This window comes from Anneissia japonica, unplaced genomic scaffold (genome assembly GCF_011630105.1).
Source record: "Anneissia japonica isolate Jap-2015-1 unplaced genomic scaffold, ASM1163010v1 scaffold1005_len2656397_cov198, whole genome shotgun sequence".
Taxonomy (NCBI): Eukaryota; Metazoa; Echinodermata; class Crinoidea; order Comatulida; family Comatulidae; genus Anneissia; species Anneissia japonica.
This window is the reverse complement of record NW_022683792.1, coordinates 1806228-1824117: the sequence shown is the minus strand read 5'-3', so window position 1 is coordinate 1824117 and position 17890 is coordinate 1806228. Positions and strand designations below refer to the sequence as shown.

General features: G+C 32.4%; 1 protein-coding gene across 1 annotated transcript in view; it reads right to left on the bottom strand.

Annotated features, from left to right (window-relative positions):
• Positions 1-269: 269 nt before the first annotated feature.
• The window catches only part of LOC117102220 (argininosuccinate synthase-like), a 19502-nt gene continuing 1881 nt past the window's right edge, over positions 270-17890 (bottom strand). The window contains exons 2-12 of the mRNA XM_033242450.1: positions 15601-15765; positions 14902-14970; positions 7496-7684; positions 6836-6892; positions 6032-6208; positions 5594-5684; positions 4444-4528; positions 4117-4255; positions 2458-2672; positions 1696-1761; positions 270-1376 (exon numbers count right to left, since the gene is read on the bottom strand). Coding sequence (XP_033098341.1) covers positions 1325-1376; positions 1696-1761; positions 2458-2672; positions 4117-4255; positions 4444-4528; positions 5594-5684; positions 6032-6208; positions 6836-6892; positions 7496-7684; positions 14902-14970; positions 15601-15765 — 1305 coding nt within the window. The 3' untranslated portion in view covers positions 270-1324. The remainder of the gene's footprint in view (positions 1377-1695; positions 1762-2457; positions 2673-4116; positions 4256-4443; positions 4529-5593; positions 5685-6031; positions 6209-6835; positions 6893-7495; positions 7685-14901; positions 14971-15600; positions 15766-17890) is intronic.

Sequence of the window (17890 nt, the reverse complement as noted above, 5' to 3'; positions counted from 1 at the left end):
ATCAATCATTCATTTATATGGTGCGATTCCAATAGTTGTTGCTTGTGGTGCCGTAATTAAGCCTATCAATGCTTTTTTTCCCACTTGCTCCTTAATGCAATAATGATCATCATCACCATCATTGCTGCCTGTCATCATCATCATCCTCATTACCATAAGAATATAATCATATATCACCATCATCGTTTTTGGATCACTGTTTAAGTCACCACCATCCCGTGAGAGTATTTTTTCTTTAAGAAAGCGGTAAGTAAATGAAAAACATTAAATTCTTCTACCACAGACTTTCAGTATTTATTGGTATTTTCAACTGCAATACATCCAACCATAAAAACACCAAGGAAGGCCAGTCACATTGAATATTTGCTTGTAATACAATGAAACTTAACAACTGATAAATTATAACAGGCCCAGGAATACACGCTTGTCTCATAAACACACAAGCTTTACCTATGTTCTAGTGATTGCAGGGCATTTCCCTGTCGTACTAAACCAAATACAGGGTAATAGTAATTTGCCAATCCAAGTAACGTTATTTTGATTGCCAATCCCTAATATTGTCGTCTAAAATTACAATTTGGGACATACTAAGCCACAGAGCTTGTGAACCCTACCAGAGATTTTACATTCTGGGATCCACAGTTGAGGCTCTAGTCAGCCCTTAGATGTCGGACACTCGCCGGCAAATTTCTGGAGCAACCACTGCTAAATTTACGCTGTTGTTAGCGGGCCCTTAGCAACAATATTGGGGCAGGGATTAGCAACGTCCATCATCTGTAATTTGCAAATTATTTCATGATAACTTAAAGAAAGTAGAAATTATTTCTTTAAATAATATTCATATTCTTCCTAGATAAATTATGTGCACATTTATTTTGATAATTATTACATTTGAATTGTTCATTCTGTTCTTGAAGGGGATATACTGTATTTTTGCATTGCTTAGCTTTTAATTTTTGTTGTTTAATTTCTTTGAGCATGATCTTCATGAAAAAGATGCTTTATAAATTCAGTAAATAAATACAAATGTCAATGCTGATAAACAAGGGTTCACACAAATTGATACTGTATGCATATTTTTTTACTACTCTAAAACATGAGATGAAACACAGCCATCACTTAATTAAACATATTAAATCTCATCTGGTCAGCAACACACTTTCTTGTTGAAACACCAGTCTCTGCTTTTATTTTCTCTTTTACTTGTATTTTTTTAATTTCAGACAAATAAATTAAATGAACATTTAAGTTACAACTCCTACAAGTTACTCTAAACACTTGTAATCACTTGTAATCACTTGTATATACATTTACTTGAATGAAGTTATTTCTGGTTAGCTGTTATCTTGCTTCGTAGCCGCTGATGCTCCCTTAGCCTGTCAAAAATCAAAACATACCATACAGCATAAGAATGACATCAATAGAAATAGGTATAGAGAGATGTCAGATGTTGAGGATAGCAATAAGTTGTTGATAGCATAATTTAGTATTTTGTTTTAAGAGTAGTGTTTGGTGGTTAGTTCTGCTTAGATTTTAACAAAAGGTAAATCATAGCTATATATTGCTATTTAATAGTTTACCTAATGTTATTACATCTTTTATTGAACCATATCTTTGAATTCATAAGGTGTTTGATTTGCAAATGGTAGTATTTTAGTAAAATTTATAACTGATAAAATTATAATAGAACCTTACCGTAAGGCATTGACTTTGATGAATCCAAGCGCATCAGTTGGTTCATAATCTCCTTTCACATTCATGCTGTAAACCACAAATTCAGAAATTATGTATGTTAGTACACACATAATGCAGACGTACATCTTGATTATAATTCACAAGATTTTAGCTAATTTTGGGTATTTAACATTCCTTATAATCATTTCCTATGATCTTCAGTATTAAAAACAAGTGGAAGCTTTGTGGAAGCGGTTTTGCACAGCACGGGAACGGTTTGGTTTCCCAACCTCTAGGTCAGGGGTTTCAATCTCTCACTGTGCATTTCGCTTTTGTCTTTGACCAAAGCACTTCATCTGCATTGCTTCTCTCCACCCAGGAGTATAAATTGGTACCTGGTGGGGTTGCCTGCTCCTGTGCAAAAATCGCAGCAACACTTAAGCATGTGGCCCCAATGACCAGGGAAAAACTTACAACTCTTCGTATCTGTTAAGAAAGGTGCTTTATAAATGACCAGATTAGATTAGAATAATACGTGTTTTGTTGAAATATGAGAAGTTCTTAAAGGAAAGTAAAATAACTACTAATAGTAAAAACTCAAATTAAAGTAATTATCATACTATCATTACAGATGAAAATAATGATAATAAAGATCTTAAATCATTTTAATAGAACACAATGTTAACATCTAAAGTTGAACCCACCCCTGTGTCCCTCTTCTCTCCCCTCCCTATTGAAATGGGTATTCTGCAAATAACATTAACTATAAGTTGTAAGCAATACCTGACCAATTCCTCATTATATAGTGAATACGCAGATTCTCTGCCTCTAATGTAGACTTGGCCTCTGTACACTGATAGAATCACACGTCCAGCTACAAACTCCTGACTCTTGTCGATACAGAATCTTGAGAACTCGCACTCTGGACTGTACCAATAACCACGGTACACTTGCTCCGAGAAGCGCACCGAAATATCTTGCTTCATACGACGCACCTCCTTTAAAAGAAAAATGTATAAGATTATTTAAATCATTAAATGGGATCCTATCAATTCAATTATTATTACTATTATTATTATTAGTCATTCTTTGACAGAATATTTGGCTACCAGTGACTAGCATACTTAGTATGGTATTATGGCTTCAGGTTATTATTAATTATAATAATTATTAATCTTTTGTATATTACATCACATTGAGACATTCTTTGGATTTCACAATCACAAAGTTAGAAAAGGAGGTAACAAATGGTGAAAAGATGCTACTTAATTTTTTTAATTTTTTTTTTTTTTTATTTCATGTTCACAAAACATCAACAAATACAACAAAGAGAGAACTTATTAAGGGAAGAAAATCAACATCATTAATTGAATTCAGAAAAATACACCAAAAGCTATTTAAAACAACTGAAAAAGTTGATGGTACAAAAAAAGAGAAAACATAAAAAAAATTACCAATACAAAGAAAACACATAAATATTTGAGGGAAAAACTGACAAGGAAAAAAAATGGGAACACAGTTTCCAAGGACAAGTAGACAGTACATCAAAAAGAAACCAAGAAGGAAAAGAGGACAAAAAGGAGGACAGGGAAGCAAAGGATGACCCTCTAAATCCACAGGTTTCTATCCTGTGGGATCCCAGTGAAAATAAAAAGAGGAGATTTAAAAAGCAAATTAAAAAGTTCAAGCAAACATTTAGAAGCTTCCTGAATGTGCTACAAAAAAAACAAACACAAAAAAAAAAAAAATCCCCCCAAAAACCCCATAAACAGTAGAGGTAAACCTCTATATTATTAGTTCTTAGCGCATCTCAGACAGTATTAAGTGATGGGTTGTCAGATAATTTATGAACCATGTTATTTATGCCATTATAACTGTTATTTTGTTTGATTTTAGCAGGAAAGCTAGGATAATGTACTGCAGATGTATTTATTGATCAATACCCTGACAGCCTGTCTGTGTACATCTACTATTGATGTGTTATATCAAGTATTCACTTAACCTTGAATGCTGTGAGTTTTATGTGCTATCTAACATTTAACAACCATATGTTTTATATAACAAATTTGAATATTTTGTTAGGCAATCCATATTGTAAATGAAATAAATTTAAATTGATTTTAAATAATCAGCACAGGCATCATCAGAAGATGCAAATAGAGTACTGTAAATTATAGTTCTTCATTCAGTTAAAATTGCTACCTTTAAATACTCACCTAGGGCTGCCTAGTATCTAAAGGTTTTTTGAGGAAGAAGGTCATAAATACCATGACACAAACGTAAAAATTAACAAAGTAAGCCAGATGGTGGAGAAATTTCAAAATTCCTAAAAAGCCAAGTAATAATATAATTATTATTTTCTTATATTATTTTAGAATTGTTTTTACACACATTCAAAATGGCTGAACATTTCCACTTTATAACTTATAAAATATAATTTACCCGGTCTAAGGTGAGGTTCTCAATGTCCAGGTGAGCTTGCAATAGAATGGTCATTGCTGGACACTCATAAACACCTCTTGACTTCATCCCAATATAACGATTTTCAACGATATCTATACGACCAACTCCGTGTTTGCCTCTGCAAAAAAAATAATTTTTTTAAATTTAATTGTTTAATGTAATCTATTGTTTAGGTCCTCCAAATGATCAGCTCTGATTTGAAATAGACATAAATAAATGAATATGTAATGACAAATAATATATAAATTATTATAGAGTCCTCCTTGAAAAATATAGCTGTAGTACTATTTACACTGTGGCTCTCACCCAATCTCATTTAAGTAAGAATAAAGTTCCAGTGGCTCTGTCTTGGTGACCCCATCCTCTGCATTGGTTACTTTGATAGGTACACCTAGTAAGAAAAATGAAGCAGAATGGCATGATATGATGATGAAGAATGATGTTTGAACAAACAGCGATGATGGTAAAACTGATGTTGATGTTAATGATGTTTGAAAATGATGATTATTATTATATTGGTGATGATGATTAATGATATGAATGATGATGATGTTACATAGGAATAATTAAAGATAATGATTACAATGATGATGAAGGTACTGACAATGATTAATGAAAACAAAGCTGATTTTAATGATAATTCGTATGGTAATGTTTGCTTTTTTGATGATTGCAGCAGTTTGGCGCAGTGGTTGACGTTTGGGCTTTCAATCGTAAGGTCGGAGGTTCGAGTCTCTGCTGTGCAAATTCGTTTGTGTCCTTGGGCAAGGCACTTTAGCTACATTGCTACAGTCCACCCAGCTGTATCAATGGGTACCAGGAAACTGCTGGGGACTAACCTGCGATGGACTAGTGTCCCGTCCATGGGGAGTACAATTCTCATCCGCTTCACACTACAGAAACTGGGGATAAGCTCCAGCCCTATGAGCCCCAGTGGCTCGGAAAGGATTTAGTTAACTGAGCTTTGGTGGTTTTTTGGAAAGAATCCATATTAAGAAATTATTGTAAAGTTTTTGTGCGGGCACTGATTAGAAAATAGTGAGCTGAAGGAGCTGTTATTGCCTGACAACAAATGGACCTGTCCACAGGGTCAGTCAAGCTTACAAATGACCAATGAGAACATCGCTAAGATTACATACTTGTACCACAAACACACATGTGTCCTACTAACACATGTCTATGTACATTTATGGTATCTTTTTGTAGGATCTCAGCAACAACCCAAGGGGTGGGCCTTAGCAGAAATGTCCACTGCTCGAAGGTGCTGTGAGTGCCTTTAACTTCTCCAGATTAATGGCTGGCACGCAGATAATGAGGCCTTCATGATTCCACACCGAAATTTGGTAATATAGGAAAATGACATATATTAGTTGATGTACGATGACAACATACAACATCAGAAATCATGTTAACAAGCTCTCAGTCATTAGTTAATCTGATTGTGAAATATTCTCACCATTTTTAAATTCAATTTCAATGGTACTTGGCTCCTTTGGTGCTTCTTTTGGGTCAGTTGTCATTTGATAAATATCATGTGGAGCAGTAGTCTAGAAAATAATATGTATTAAAGAAGATGTAAAAAATTGTAAAGAAACAACAATTTTTTTCAGAAATGATGATTTTGCGTCTGAAAAAAGTAGAAAAAATTCAAATATAATTAAATTTAAATATTGTTCTAATATTCATGATTATTATTTGTGTGAGCCTACATTCATCCTGTCTAAAAATGATAAAATCCTGAGGTCTCCATCCATGTGATTGGCTATTATATAGATGGCAACTGTACTGAACACATGGTACTGATGTATCATTGGAGGAATAAGTTTTTAAGTTTATTCTTCCATGGCATAACATGTGAAATTACCATATCAGGAATTGGAAAATTCAAACTAACCATTGGATTTTCTAGTATTCCTGATTCATAGCTTATATGCATAAGATTCCCATCCATGCTCCATGGCTTCTTAGGTGTGACTGGAAGAGGAATTCCATTTTTCTTTGCATAATCAAATAGATCATTTCGTCCTTGGAATCGGTTGTAAAATTTGGGTATCTTCCAAGGAGCAACTATCTAATGAAAAAAATTGAATGGCAAATAATTAGGTACTTTTTACTAGTTGCCTGTACAGCACTTTTATTTGCAGTTACGGAGGGTTTTGTATCCCTTGTCATTGGGTCCACAGTACTGGATACAGTATTGATGCACCAGTAGCAGGCACTAGTCATTGGATATTGAATCAATCAAACATAACATGCAACCCCTCTGTTCTCTAGGAACTACATATCCCTAGACAAACATAGTGAAAATAAAAGAAAAATAAACATATTTTTCATATTAATTTTTTTATTGAATTTTGAATTTTACCTGAGCCCACTGTCTTGGGAGATACCAACATTATAATGGATACATTGTCCCCACATGAGGGTTACTTTAGAAACCAAGCAATGAGAATCCAATTAAAAAAAACAGACACTAGCTGAATTTGAACTGAGATCTAGCTTTACTCATAAAGCAGAACATTACCATTTATCCAAAAGCTCAACTCAAAGTGTCTAGCCCAGAGACACAAGAAAAACTGCCAGTATGGACTCACACTTATACCCATTCAGTTGGAAACCCAATGAATTGCTGCTGTGCCACATTCTTATGTGTTTTTACTATACTGAAATGAATGACAGGTCTTGAGTAATTACTTACCTCAACTTCAGGGTACAGTGCATAGCAAGCCAGTTCAAACCGGATCTGATCATTCCCCTATAAAAAGGTAACCACACATAAAATAAAATTGAAATATGCTATTTACCAAAAGCAAATGAAAAAAACACCAAAAAGCATCCAATATGCAGGGAGTAATAAAGATGGCAAAAGCACAGCCATCTGAGAGAATATTAATTCTGATGGTGATAAGGTAAAACAAGTAATTCTTTTATATTTAAATTACCGAAATGAACAATAGCCACATTGGCCAAGATGAAAGTCAATGAGCCAAATGTAGATTAATTTACTCTTTAGCTCTAATGGGCTAATCAGTGGTTCAAAGCTAAGATATGTATATGTCATGCTTGCATCCACAGCATGAACGACTATCAGCAGTGCAAGTTGAGGTGTCCAAGATCACCGGCCAACAATAAAGTTAAAAACCACAATGAAAACTGCTGTGTCAAACAGCCCTCAACATTATCAGAGTATTGTTTTTAAAATGAAATGCTTTTGTATATTAGACATATAGAGAGAATGGCCAGATATTAATCTTATGGTATTTTTGTGGGTAGATTTGTGCAAAATAACCAGATATTACATTAAAAGATTCTTATTATACATTCAGTACTATGTGTATATTAGAAAATAACACATTACTTTGCCTGTTGCACCATGGGATATGTAAGCTGCTTTGGCTTCCTTAGCAACCTGAATCATTCCCTTAGCAATGCATGGTCTTGCAAGGGCAGTGCCCAACAAGTAGCGGTCTTCATACACTGCATTGGCTTGCACGGCTGGCCAGATGTTTTCAGTCACAAAATCCTTACGCAAATCCAAGCAAACAAACTGAAAAAAAGTTAATATAATTCATTAATATTTACAGTAGTTTAATTGGGAAAAAAAATAATACAAGTTATTGGATAGTGTATTAATAACAGTAACAACAACAGTAATCATTTAAATTCTCACCACATTAATTTTCTCACATCTCCTGCTCAAAACCTCACTTTCTTTCTTAGTTCTCTGATTTGAACTCTACATCTTTTGAACTCAATCCTGATCTGTTAAACACTTTACACTTGATTAAAACCTCTAAAATTGATGTAATCCCTTTATAATTGCTACTATAATATTTGATTGTGTTAACACTTACATTGTTTGGACAGTACTTTTGTGAATTTATTTGCAGTGTACAAAACAGATTATAGCCCATGTTCGATTTTATTAGCAACAATATGATTGAAAATAGCAGATGATTAAATCTTAACTGTGAGAAATAGTAATTAGAGTATGCCACATGCCAGAATTCTGCCTTATCCAGATTATCAAATTTTCTTGGACAAAAAACTGTATGCCTATATATAGTCATGATGTGCCTATATATGGTTATGATGTGATGTCATCATGACCATATTTAGGCATGTCACATGTTTTTGTCAAATAAAATTAGTGTCTGGACAGGTTTTATACTGCAATTACAAAAAAAATTAACCTTAAAAAAAAAGATAAAAAATGATAGTAAAGATAAGTGAGCATTGTTTGAGTGTTTGATATACTTTGACTTTGCATACAGTTAGGGTGCAGTTGATTATAAAAGGGGCAATATATTTTTTTCATAATTATGGGAATATTTATGATGTCACAGAAATTTTAAACCATTTCCAAATGAATGTTATTATAATCAATAGAAAAATACAGTAAAACCCTTATTAATAGAGGTTGGTCACAGTGTTAAAAATGTAATTTCCCCCAATGCACAGCCAAAAATTGTCCCCTTAATAGGGGGTCTCTCTCAAAGGATAGGTGTTGTTCTACAGTTTTTACCAAGTTACAGGTATGATTTCCCATTTTTTATTAAGTGGTACATATTTTAGGCATTCAATATTTTTTAATAAACTGTCTGTTACCTTTGTTAAACTTCAATTTTTTTCTGGATTATTGTTCACTTGGTGACTTTGATAATTTTGTTAAAATGGTGTAGTATAGATTTCTATTGTTACCATTGTTATTATTAAAGTTTATTGCAGATTGTAAAATGCAAACAACTTTCTCCATCCCACATTTGGCAATTACAATGCAAGATATACAGGTAATGACATACAATAGACAAAGCAGTGTAAATCACTAACAAAGCAATCAAATTTTAATTTTCACTGAATTTTAAGATGTTTTTGTGACTGCCATTACTAACAATTATCCATGAAGCAGTAGGAATAAATATGAACCCCGCAGGCATGATCCATTATGTGTTCAAATACAAATGCATCACTTACAATAACTGTCAATGGGTTTCCATAGCGACTTTACAGGTAAATTTTAAAGTGGTTCTCTCGACATAATCAGCATTTTGCCCACAATAATTTTTTTGGGCCAGTTGAAAAGCAACATGTAATTTTTACTCCCATCTGGCTTATAATATAGGACATACCATATACCAATTCCATGCGATTTATACATAATGTCATCGAATTATAGAATGTACTGTTTGTGTGACACAATACCATCTGGAACAGTCTTCCTTTAAGATGCGTATGTTTGTTAGCTTCATTAGGACATCTACCTGAGTGTACACACTTGCTCTTGAGAGAAGCTTTTTTCCAAAGCTTTGCGAGCCTGGGACGTGCTGTAAATACAGCTGCTAATATATTGCTGTCAGCTTTCTCAAAACAGGATATTTCAGACTGAAGAATTCTATATTCTATACTTTTAAAAATATCAACAAGAATTGCAAATACCAGCCGATTTTTAAATATTTTGAGTAACACTGGCACTCATCAATTTGATGGTTAGTTCAAGATCTATTAAATTTCTATTAAAAGCATTTCAAAAAAACCTTTATTGTTGAAGATACCAAGTCTTACGAAATTGTAAGTCGGAAACAAAGACTTTCGTGTTTGATGTGCCTTACAAATTTGCATATACAGTAATGTGTTCACATTGATGACCCATATATTATTTAAATTTCTATTAAAAGCATTTTAAAAAAACCTTTATTGTTGAAGATAGCAAGTGTTACAAAATTGCAAGTCGGAAACAAAGACTTTTGTGCTTGATGTGCCTCACAAATTTGCACATACAGTAATGTGTTCACATTGATGACCCATATACAGTACAGTACTGTAGATGTTACATATCATTTTCTACAATTTTTTTTTCTTTAAAATGTAACTAATGGAAAGCTAATTTAAAAGACACAGACTAAAGAAGAGATTCAAAATGTTCATCTTGGACAATAATATAATCTTGAATCTGGACTGTGCAGTATTAAGTAGTACTGTGTGTCTGATATTGAATTAACAATACAGTAATTACAAAAACCGAAAGGTCCACTGATTAATCTCAGATAAGAAAGTATAATACATACTCCAAGTATTGAAATACACGCCATCGTGTTGGGATTCAATATTTCGACGTTAATTATGTCATCATCAGGAATGATGATGACATCATTCCTGATGATGACATAATTAACAGGGTTCATACACTTTCTCATGAGTTAATTTCCATGATTTTCCATGACTTTTCTAGCCAGAATTCCATGACTTTTCCATGACTTTTGAACCATTTTACATGAGAGATCACATACTGTAATATTACCAAATTCCATGACTTTCCATGACTTTTAATTATTGTCCCATATTTTCCCTGACTTTCAAGGCCTGGAAAACATGATATTAAAATTCCATGACTTTCCAGGTTTTCCATGACCCGTACGAACCCTGATTAATGTCGAAATATTGAATCCCAACACGATGGCGAGTAATTACAAAGTGCTTAAAAATATTGTACGTGTTTGGCACATCACAAATAATAGGATTCATACAGTACGCTAATTGCTTTATGTACTTTATTTTTCTGTTGTCGAAATAGCAGCATATCAGGCGTACAGTAGAGGTGGAAATGGTGTCTTTGATACTGTAAAACACTTCAAGAAGGACCATTAGCAGCCTAATGATGTGTAATGCTGATGAGTACCTCGTTAACCATTATCAGTCATCAATTTTAATGAATGTTCATTAGTTAGATCATTTATGTTAATAATAGAAGTTCAAGGTATCATTTATCAGAGAATGAACTTTAAAGTGACTCTCAGAAAAAAGCTGATTGACGGCAGAAATTAAATATGGAATGTGATGCTCCTAGTCTCAAGTAAACATGGCTTCAGGAGAGCAGTTATTTTAAATTTTACAAAACAACTATTATTGGTTAATTCCTAATACCCAGTGGAATTTATATAATGCAACAGAAGAGGAATCTGATGAACAACAAAAACCTATGGAAACTTTTTTTATTTATTAATAAATATTTTAATTTTTTTTTTCTTATTTTTGTGTCCTTATATGACACGATTGTTTCATGTGTTTGTTTTTAAAATGTGTTCTCTTATATGAATACATTTTTTTTTAAATCATTTATACATTCCTATTGATATATAGTTTTAAAAATAATAATAAATTATTATTATTATGCTATTATTATTATTATTATTATTATTATTACTAAATTACTACATCTCAGTTTATAGCAGGATAGCAATTTTTTTAATGTTTAACCTTAACACAAAGAAAGAAAGGACCAGACAGCAGAGAGTCTGTACATTGAAAGTGCAGTGTTGTTGTCGAGCACTTTCAAATCCCTTGGATTGAATTTTACATCCTGTCCAAATCCAAAAAAGACTGCTTTGAATAGCTAACTGGCACATCAACACAGGCGAAATCAATACGGAACAATATTATTGTGCTATTACATAAACCTTGACTGATCATGCGGAAAAAAACACTGGCAAATAAAAGATAAAAGAGATTACATCGAATTGCATAGGTGATGGATATAGTACAGTACATGATGGATGTATACACACACCATAAATGGAGAGATAGATGGATGGACAGATAGATAATAGAATAATTTATCACAATAAAGTGTATTGCACTGGTTCTTAATAGGTGGCCCACGGACCAAATTTAGCCCGTGAAGCAAATTATTTTGGCCCGTCTGAAAAAAATTATAAAAACAATATTTAAAGAAACTAAAAGTAATAAACATTCGACGAATATTTTTTTGAAGCCAAAAACACAACACTGGGCCAATGTGAAGTAGGGGTGACCCCATCCAGATCTAGAATTAAATCTGTTATCAACCAATTGACAAACGCCAAGTAATTGGTAGTCTTAGTTCAGCTGTGAAATAGCAGATCGAAAATAAAAACTTTAACATTGACTTTAAGTTTTATCATGAGTAGACATGTTTGGTTTGAAAATACTCCTTCAGGATGAGTCTTACCAGAGAGTTGTATGGACGCCCAAGCTGATAACAATTGGTTAGGTATACACGATGAGAAGCAAACATAAGGATTAAGATCAATATGATAGAAAAAAAAAAAAAAACTAGTGTTTTTAATACTTTGTGGAAAAAATGGCCAATTCAGGAAAAGCTGCTTCGCACACAGTTACACTTGCACAAAGAAAGGAAGACATGACAAGTTCTATACCAGTCTCCGAAAACATTAAACGTTCGCCGACCATATGGATTCTTAGGCCACATTTTTGCACAAAAAAACAAAAAAAAATTAACCGGCTGATATTCACTACAGCGAAGCGACCTCCAGAAGCCTTGTTTATCAGTTAGAATCGCTCATTTTATGAGGGATAATTAATAGGCCTACCTTTGGTTTTTATGCTTTATTTGAGTCTGAAATATTATTAACAGTATTACTTTTTACATTAAATCAAACAATAACACTCAGTAAATGTTAACAACATATTACTTAATGAGTATGTAGAAGGTGGAAATTAAATACCTAAAGGAAATTGGCCAATTTAAAGCAAAAGATACAATAGGCAAAATCAGTAAAAAAAAAATGTCTCCTTTAGGGCCCTGGTTACAAAGTTGAAATTTAAAAAGGAATATATTATTTTTAAAATTTTTCAATTCAAAACACTTAATAATAACTTCCTAGAATTACCAACTCCCTCCCTATATATAATTCAATTACAATATTGGTCAAATGTATTTATTAAATATTATTTATTAATTATTATTAAATATTATCAATATTATTATTGTATTACACTTATTATTTTTATTATCATTTTCAATCATTACAGCATCCATGAGAATTAAAGCACTACCACCATTTCCCTTCTACTGAAAACCTATACAGCCAAACAATTAAGAATTTACTCAGCAACAGTCAAAGATTAAATTATCGCTACGGCAGCTTAGCCTACAGATCAAACATAAATTTTAATTAAACTAGTCTGTGCTACAACTCCAGCATTGTAACCAAACACCTGATTAATACATTCAAAATCACTGCTATTTATAAATTCGCTGAATCGATTTATGTAGCCTATATTATATAATATATATTAACAGTGTTAACAGCTAAAATATGTAAATTAGCAGACTTATTAGTATTTGAATTGTGGTTCTCTTTATATATAATCAGAAATTCAAACAGAGTAATAACTTGTAATAAATAAAATATGAATATTAATCTTTATCCTTTTGTACTATAGTTGGGAATATGCCTAATTATCAGTATATTTATTGAGTAGGGGTACTTATTTACAACCAAATATTCAAATTGATTTTCTTGCCTAACAGAATACCATTGACATAATTATTGCATTGATAATAAAAATTTCTTCTAAATAGTAAGGTGATTTTATATATGTTAATTCATAAGGTCACTGCACATCATTTTTGTTGTATTTTTTTGATAAACTGTAGGCCTAGCCAATAAATTGTATCCATAAAACTGAAGCCAACCCAGAAGTGGGTTTTATTTTTTTTTATTAAATACTAAATAAAATAAATAATAGAACCATGGACATATTTATAAGTACCGGTAATAGTATTTCTTATTAATAGGTCCATGGTAGAACACTACAATACCACACTATTCCCCTACAATTGAAGTTTTTGAAACATAGCCATTCAGTCAACAGATATGACTGAAAATATACATAAAGATACAGTTTATTCATTATCAAGAAGGGTACTGTTAGAAGTTATAAATTATATCATTCAATATTGTGTGCATGGCCAGACAAAAGCCTTTTGGTAACCATTTGTTTCTTGTTGATGTCCCACAAGGAATGACTGTGAAGTGCAAGGCAAAGCCAACTGCTATAACCACAGGATTACATGTTAGGGCCTAATGCTATTTTATGACGACCTTTTGAATGCAGATTTCTATATATAAAAATCATAAATTTCCATTCACTCACAAGGTATATTAAAAATGTTCATAATATTTTACCTGATATTGACCTTTAATATTATCAGGAACAGAGGTTAAGCCAGAAAAACGTAATAGGCTGTCCAAAATATGCTTTAGTTTAATGCAACATTTGATATATTCGAAAAGAATTTGCTAAAGGTAGACCAGGCACAACTAGGCTAGGTCGAGCTAAGTAGGCCAAGCAGTCCAAGCCGTCACGGGAAAGTGGCCGTCCCAAAAAATTGTTGTTTCTTTGGTTTTTTTTTTTAATTTGTTCTTGTTTTTAATTCGATGTTTTTAAATGTTGATATACTTTGTAAGGTAAATATTGTATTTCATACTGGGAATTTCCCTATAATAAACCTTGAGTCTGTGGTTTCATGCTTTCTTATCTCTCCTTTATTACTGCATTTTGTGTATTTTGTTAATGGTTTTAGAACGATACAACAGGAATTAGGTTTGAAAAACATTACTGATACATTAATAGGCATGATGCCCCCATAAGAAAATATAAAATCAATTCACTGCAAGTAAGATGATGGCACTAACATGTATGGCAATAATAGTGAAGGTTTCACAAGAAATATACAAAATATGAATGTAACACCACTGGCAATAAATATCAGTGATAAAATGGAAGAATTTTCCTTTTATTTCATCTTCCATTATGCAATTTTCCGTACTAAAATCTTTAGCTTACAAATAAAAATTAAGACAAGAAATCCTCACCACTTAAAAAGCATTATTTTATTATAACAAAATACATTTTCCATAATTACAAAATAATAATAAAAAAATAAATTATAAAATATTTAATAAAAAAAAATTACCCTACCTTTTTTGCTCCCAGCTTTATAGCCTTATCCTCCGCTTCTTTGATGTCATCATCTTGACCTACATTTGCCTTTAAAACAATTAATGTTAATCATCACAATGTATCAGCCAAAAGTCAGGAAAATACCTCAAAATTGATTACTAGCCAATTTAAGGATATTTTGTAATAAAGTGTCTGTAATTCTGTGAAAACAGTTTTTTTTTTTTTCGATCTACTTCTTGGTGGAAGCTAATAATTTACTTAATCCTTGTAAATGAGCTATTCAAATTTTTATTTGAATTTTTGAGGTATTTTTTCTGTTTTGACTGATAGTACATCTGTAAGATATATTTGATTATAATTATTTGAGTGTCTTTTTCTTCTGTCTATTTTAATAATTTTATACTACAAATTGTCACCATAGGCCTACACTAAAGCCAAAAAAAGTCTTCAAATGTAAATACAGGTCTCCCTTTAATTAAAGACCCTCCAATTAAAGACCACCGTGACCTCCAATTAAAGTCTGATGTCCTAAAGCAACAAACGACTTTTATATTAATTATTCTAATTATTGACTACAGCTGCTGAACAGGAAACCCTAGTCCCAAAAATGGTCTTTAATTGGAGGGAGACCTGTAGTTCATTTTTAATAAAAACATCAATGAAATTTGTGAAAATATACAAACCCTTGTGCTATTTTCAAATTATTTCAATACTTACCATGTAGCACACAACATCATAACCTTCCTCCAGAAGCCAGACCAATATGCAGGATGTATCCAGCCCACCGCTATAGGCCAGCACTACAGTTTTGTTTCCATCTCCTCTAGCTTTCTTGCAATTTGGTTCAGACATCTTAAATACTGTACTGAGTATTTTTGATACCTATAAGCATGGAGGAATTCTATAAGACAGTCATTATTGCCTGTAATAACTTAAAATTAATACAGGTAATAACCAATGTTATTAGGCTGCATGACATGAAAATGCAACCTTTTCCATTTTTTGATTACAGTTAGCAAGACCAAAACATTGTAATTACCAACCCGCTACTTTGCATTATCTTCTCATTGACAGAAATCTGATGTTGAAATTCTAAAGTAAAAAAAATCATTTTCACAGCATCGTTCTACCCATGGGCGTCGATCGGTGGGGGACAGGGGGGACACATCCCCTCCATTTTTCAAATCAATTGTCCCTCCTACATTTCACCAATCTTCTATAGTTAAAATCCCACTTTTCAAAGCGAGTGAAAAGAACAACAGCAATTACCGGTACGAATGACTGTCACAAATTTTGTCTTCTGTTCACTTTTGCTCTGTTCCAAGTGCAGAGCATATTCCGGACCAAAACCGAGTAAAAACGTAATTCTTTGTACATTTCACAACCATCTCGGTGCAATGGTTGTCAGAGGCTGAATTTATCGTGAAAATGTACTGTACGTTGTTAAAATTGAAAGCGTGTAAACCTATCAGGCCAACATATTTCTTACAAACTCAAAACTGCACAATTTTATAAACGATTTATTTCTTTTCTATATTATTAAAACCCGTATATACTAGTGTTTAATATTGTCTGCATACATAGATTCCTATTTTCCTAATTAGTAAATTGAATTTAACAATAATTATACAGCCTTGATACGGATAGGTCTATCTATTTCACAAGTTTACGAACTCCAATGTACGTTGATGCAATCTTTGACGTCATGATAATAAAAAATTAAATAAACCACCTATGTTTGTGAAATAAAAATGTTAATGTTTTGTGTGCTTCAAATCTCCCAAGTCCTGTTGGATTGCAAATTAAACGGTAGTATTTTTACTCACTCACAATATAAGAAAAAGAAAAACCTCTTTTCAGTATAAATTTTTTTTTAAATAAAATTTTTATGATGAGTGTTTCAGTAGCAGATTCAAGGGAGCCTAGCCCGCCCATCCTCCCTATTTTTTTCAAAATTTTAAAGTGGCGAAAAGAGAAAATTATATATTCAAATTAAGTTTGAGAGTGCCATTTCCAGCCAACTATATTATCATAAATTTTCTTTCCTCAGCCCCCAACCATAGTGGTTATATTCCATCTGTAAAAGTCCCTTCATGCCCCCTGTTTCGGATTCCTGGATCCGCCATTGTATTTTGAAAATGTAGTGTGGAAATAAATGTTAAATACATTCCTTAAAATCAATTTGATAAGACTTAAAAACTTAACTTAACTTAAAAAGTTGTCCGAGCTTTCAGAGGCTTCCCCTCCCCCGGACCCCCATGGGGGCCTTAGGCGGGCCCGCGGCTCCAGCAAAGGCTTGGGCCTGCGGCCAAGACTTCCTTATTTTGCAATTCGTCCCCCCACTTTCAATCACAGGTCGACGCCCTTGATTCTACCTTGCGTAAATTTTATTAGTTTTAAAGTGCAAAAATTGTTTTCGCAGTAATTTTGAGTTGAACCTGTAGCTACAGTATGAAAAGTAAAAAATCTGAATAAAAAAAAATTGAATAGGCCTACTCTGCTGACAGTGGAAAAAAAACTAATTAATACTGTAATAACAAATAAGAGCTAATATCACTGTTATTCATAACAAATTAATAATTAAAATCAATTTATAAATATAAACTAACAAATTTTGGGCACACATTGTTTTTATGCTGTTGAAATAAATGATGCTGCAAAGAAAAATATTTTTTTTTTATAATCTAACAATTTTTTCTACTGTATGTGCCCTTATAAATAATACTTAGTAATTAGAGATGATGATGACTTAGTATATTGAAAATATACTTATATTAAAAAAAATGATTATTCAACAATAATTAATACCTTTATTATTAATATTATTATCAATAAATGAATAATTAACAATAAATAATTGGCTAAATTGGGAAAACTAATTTTGTATATAATCAATAAACTATAAACGTGTTAAATAATTAATAACTACCTGTTCACACGCACCTTCTTACTTTTCACACACCATTTCTTAGTCTCCCCCTCTCCCCCACCTCGGTCTCACCCGGTC